We start from the raw sequence: 5,433 nt of genomic DNA on the forward strand, positions 1-5,433 counted from the left end.
TCAGTTTCGTAACCTTGGTGAAGAAATCAGTTATGCTTCACTGTCTTCCATCTGAAAAAATTCATACGTTCTTTTGTGAGTTTGTAACCTCACCTCTTTCACCTTCTCTGCGCCTCCAAACGATTTATCCAGAATTTCCCATGTTTCTTTCGCTGACTCTGCATCACTAACCTTTTCAAAGTTATCTACATCAACACATTGATGGATTATAAAGAGAGCTTTATAATCTTTCTTCTTCAATTCTTTATGTGCAACCTTTCCTTGATTTGTCGCGGCTTCTGCAAACGTTGTTACTCCTTCCTTCACAAGATCCCAAAGATCTTGATAACAGAACACAACCTTTATCTGCTTGCACCAATTCTCATAATTGTTGTTCTTAAGAATCGAAAGATTTGCTGGAAAATGCCTGTTTGGATGATTCGTTGCCATGGTGATTTTCTTCACACAAATCGATAAAACCGGAGCTCTTGATACCAGATGTTGGAAATTTCCCAAAACCTATGGAGAATTTCAATCAATCTTGATGAACAAGATTGTTATTACCCACACAATAGCAATGAAAAGAGAAGAACAATTGAGAAATAAATAAAGTAAAGAACGATGAAGGAGAAGATAAATATAATTTTGCAGAGTTTCTCTCTGCCCACAAACTGTGGAAAACTTCTTATTCCTTTGCAACTGCAAAATACTGTGAATGTAATGTTATGATACTTCATTACAAAAATAAGGGTTACTCCCTCTATTTATAGATTTAGGTTTACTCGGGTCTCAAGGCAAAGCCCCAAACTATGAAAGTCCAAAATAGCTAACACTACTAAAATAGGCATAAGTCGAAATCCTGTGTGAAACAAAATGCTTCGGCACTTCACACACTAACACAACTCAACACACTAGGTGGTTTGACACTTCCTTACTCTGTCGAACAACCTGATTCGGCACAAGAAATTACAATTCAACAATAAGACCCAATGACAATGTGTATTAGGTCATTTATATTAGATTATAACAAAAAATATTTTTATTAAATTCTGAGTGAACTAAAGTTTGAAATCAAATAAGAGAATATTAAATTTATTTTTGGAAATTTTGGATTTAATTTATTTTTCCTTTATGAATATTAAGACCTAATGACAATTGTATATTAACTTAGACTAAAAAAGTATACTTTTAAATAAACTTTGAGTAAACTACAGTTCAGAATCAAATAATTAATTTTTGAATTAATTCAACTCATTTCCAGCTTTACTAGAATTGGAGATCTAAGATTTGATTTTTTCTTTATGATGATTAATAGGATCTGATTGACAATGTATACTATCTTAGATTAGGAATAATTTGTTTTAATTAAATTTTGAATGTAGCGTAAAGTTTAAAATCAAATTATTAATTTTTAAATTAATTTTAATTAAAATAAATATAGTATCTATGAAATTGAATTAGAATATGAATGAATTTGTACATTTTATTTTAAGATTTTGGAGTTGATTTTTTTAATGAATAATACTACCTATTGACAATATTTTTAATTTAATTATGAGTGAATGTAAAGTTCATAATCAAATGATTAATTTTTAAATATATTGTAATTAAAATAAAAATATTATGTATCAATTTCTTTATATAAATCTAGTTATTTATCCATATATAACAGAAAGTATAGAATAGAAAACTGATTCTAGCAATAGCCATTCATAAACACATTCTTTCACGCCATGACTATGTCTATGAGCAAGATCGGGATTTCCAAGTTCCTCGTTGTAGCAGCTGGAGTTGGTACTACTCTCTCACACACACACAATCACACTTTATTAATGATATTTTCTTATCATAATCTGTTTTCACTTCGTTCCTTTTCCTTTAGGTTATTCCGGCAACGTTCTTATCAAAAATGGCACACTTTCGTATTTGATCCAACGACTCCAGGTGAATACATTATCCTGCGTTAATGAAAGTAGCATGTGTACAGACCTGTGATAATTTGTTCTATATGTAACTATTAGGGTTTCACAAGATTATTTTTTGTTGTATTGTGATCTAACTTTTTACAACTGATTATAGGTTTTTTTAAAGTTGAATTATTGCAACTTATTATTATTATTATTAAGATTTTGGTGTTAAGATTTGTTTCTGAATGTGATGCTGATATATTCTATATTATATTATTTTGATCATAGCTAGTGGGAAAAAGATTGCTGAAGTGGGATCAGGCTGAAGTTGAAAATGAAAACGCTGATTCCGCTCACAAGGTAACTATGTCACAATATTTTTCCGAACACTTCATTTAATCACTTTATTAAGATCAAGATCCTGAGTTTTTTTCTCCATATTGCATCTGCTAAACACTTATAACCATGAAAGTAACATTGATAATTTATAAAGTTATTTTTCTATAACATATATACCTTTGAGTTATATTATTTTTTTAAAGACAAAATAATATTAATAGAGGAAAAGAATCCGAATAAAGTGGTTTTGAGTTATACTTTTGTTACGATGGTTTAAGTGATTTGGAATTATATGATAAAGTGAGTTCAAATATTTTTGTTGTTGTAACAGGAGCCAACAAAGAAGAGAAATTTGAAGAAGAGCTTACAAGAGAGAATTTTAACTATAAAGAAAAATGAGAAATATTTTATGATAAAGAAGGAATGCACATTATCTCACTGATTTTCAATCTTAAATTTATTTGGAGTTGGTTGTAGTACTTTTGAAATGCCACATTACAATTTATAAACATGATGATGGGATCAAATAAATATGGGATTATATTGCGGTATTTTTGTTGAAGGTTTCTGCACTTCAAAATATATTAAAAAAATAATTTGTGTGATTGTTAAAGTTGAACCAAACACTCTCTTTATCAACTATTATAAAAATATATGTAAATTTTGTTAGGAAATTACGCAACATTTTTTTACTGGTCAGATTCGTGGAATAGCGATATAAATACGGAATAATAACACATAGATATTGATACGGGATGTAGATTTTTATTTACTCGAAAGATAAAATACACATTGTATTTAAAAATTTCTTTCACTCAGAGTTTTTCTCACTAGTGTATTTCTTTTACTGGAGCAAAGATTTCAGTGTAGTCAACTCCTTCTTTTTGCTAAAATCCTTTGACAACTAGTCAGGCCTTGTATCTCTTGGACCCATCATGGTCCTCCTTCACCCGATACACCAATTTGTTGTGAAGTTCCCTTTTTTCCATAGGTAACTCAGCAAGTTCCCATGTCGGATTGGAGATCAAAGACTTCATCTCGTCTTTCATAGCAAGTTCTCACTTGCTAGCATCTGCGGTCTGACATGCTTCTATATAATCTTCAGGCTCCCCTTCATATGTCAATAATATGTATCTCCTATTAGGAACACGAGTTCTATAAGACCTTCTCAATACATGAGTTGGACTCGGAGGCTCTGATATGTCAGGCTGCTGCTCACTGCCTTGTTCAGTTGTTTCCTCTAGCTGAGGTTTATCAACTATAGGACTTTCTGGGACATCGTCCACCTCTGCATAAACTGGCCCACTCGAAACTGAGTTGTTGGCACCTGTATTCTGTTTGTCCTTGTACATCACACTTTCATTGAAGATCACGTCTCTACTGTTGATCATCTTTTTGTTTTCATCATCCCATAGGCGATATCCAAACTCATCCTCACCATAGCCGAGGAAAGTGCACTTCTTTGATTTAGGATCAAGCTTATTCCTTCCATAATCACTAATATGCACATATGTTACACAACCGAAAACTCTAAGATGTGAGAGTTTTACCACTTTTCCGCTCCATACCTCTTCTGGTATTCTAATCTCTAATGGTATCGATGAACCTCAGTTGATTAAGTAAGTTGATGTGTTGACTGCCTCTGCCCAGAACTGCTTCGGTAAGCCTGACTGCACACGTAAGCTTCTGGCTCTTTCAATCAACGTTCGATTCATATGCTCAGCTATACCATTCTTCACTACACCTTTCACATAATCTCACAAGATTGCTCATTATCAAGGTAAATTTTACCGAGGTTCCTGGGGACATAATTTTAGAAGAACTGTTTCTATGAAGTTGCATGAAAGGATGCTCCAGAGTCTACCACCCAAGACTCTTCCTTGCTCTCTAAAAAACATATCAATGCATCACCTCCTTCTAAGGTTGAAGCAATTTTTTCCTCATCTTTCACCTCCTGGTTCTTCAGTGTGCTACTGCACTAATATTTGTAGTGTTCGGTCTTCCCACAATTCCAACACTCGATAGTCTTCGAGTTGTTAAAACTATGATCATTTCTGGACATTGATTGTCTCACCTTTGATTTGCTACGCTCGCTTCCTTTGGTTGACCTTCTACCTCTTGACTTTGTATGCAATACTGAAGAGGTTGATGATTTACATGACTCTCTTCTCGGATCTCTTCACTGAGAACCAAATCACAAACATCATCAAATTTCAACTTATTGCTTCCCGATGAGCTACTCACGGTTGTGACTGTAGCATTCCAACTTTCTGGCAGGGAAGACAAAAGTATTAAAGCCTATACTTCTTCATCAAAGTCGATTCCAACTGAACTTAATTGGGTTGTAGTAGTGTTGAGTTTGTTCATATGTTGCATCGTTGACGCACCGTGTGTCATCCGTAAGTTGAACAACCGCCTCATCAAATGAACTTTATTTGAGGGCGACAACTTTTCGTACATGCTGAAAAGACCCTTCATAAGATCAGTCGTAGTCTTTTCTTTGGTAATGTTGAAAGCAACATTATGGGATAACATCAATCGAATGACTCCAAGAGCTTTTCTAGCGAGAAGGGACCAGGCACCATCCTTCATTGTCGCTGGTTTTGTGCCCGTTAGAGGTTCATGCATACCTTTATGATACAAATAACCCTCTATTTGCATCTTCTAAAAGTTGAAGTCCGCACCATCAAACTTCTCAATTTCCACCTTGCCTTTGTCTGTTGCCATCTCTCCCACTTGAGTCTGACTCCTCTAGATCGCTTCTGAAACGGAAAGAACTAACCAGCTCTGATACCAATTGTTAAGAAACTATGCAACATTTCCTCATAGTCAGATTCGTGGAGTAGCGATATAAATGCGGAATAATAAAACACAGAAATTGATACGGGCTGCTGCAGACTTTTTATTTACTGGAAAGATAAAATACATATTGTATTTAAGAATTTCTCTCACTCAGAGTTTTTCTCATTGGTTTATTTCTCTAGTTATTGAAAATTCTCTCAATGTTGCAATTAATATTGTTTTGGCTTTACATCTTATATAGCCAAAGCATTTGATGCATCATCTGTAACCCATTCATTATGGTTCCTATAAAGTAGAAACATCTTCCATTTATTTCTAAATAATAAGAAAACAATGACCACCCAAATAATAAGAAAACAATGACTTTTTCAATAACTAGAGAAGTAAATGAAAGATGTTTCTACTT

The 5,433-nt window shown here is 33.5% G+C and overlaps 1 protein-coding gene across 1 annotated transcript; it reads left to right on the top strand.

Annotated features, from left to right (window-relative positions):
• Positions 1-1,673: 1,673 nt before the first annotated feature.
• On the top strand, positions 1,674-2,712 carry LOC127121440 (uncharacterized). Its single transcript, XM_051051930.1, has 4 exons — positions 1,674-1,773; positions 1,862-1,923; positions 2,175-2,246; positions 2,557-2,712. Exons 1-4 carry the CDS (start codon positions 1,713-1,715, stop codon positions 2,665-2,667), a joined length of 306 nt encoding a protein of 101 aa, XP_050907887.1. The 5' UTR covers positions 1,674-1,712; the 3' UTR covers positions 2,668-2,712.
• The last annotated feature ends 2,721 nt before the right edge of the window (positions 2,713-5,433 follow it).

This window comes from Lathyrus oleraceus, chromosome 2, assembly GCF_024323335.1.
Source record: "Lathyrus oleraceus cultivar Zhongwan6 chromosome 2, CAAS_Psat_ZW6_1.0, whole genome shotgun sequence".
Lineage (NCBI taxonomy): Eukaryota > Viridiplantae > Streptophyta > Magnoliopsida > Fabales > Fabaceae > Lathyrus > Lathyrus oleraceus.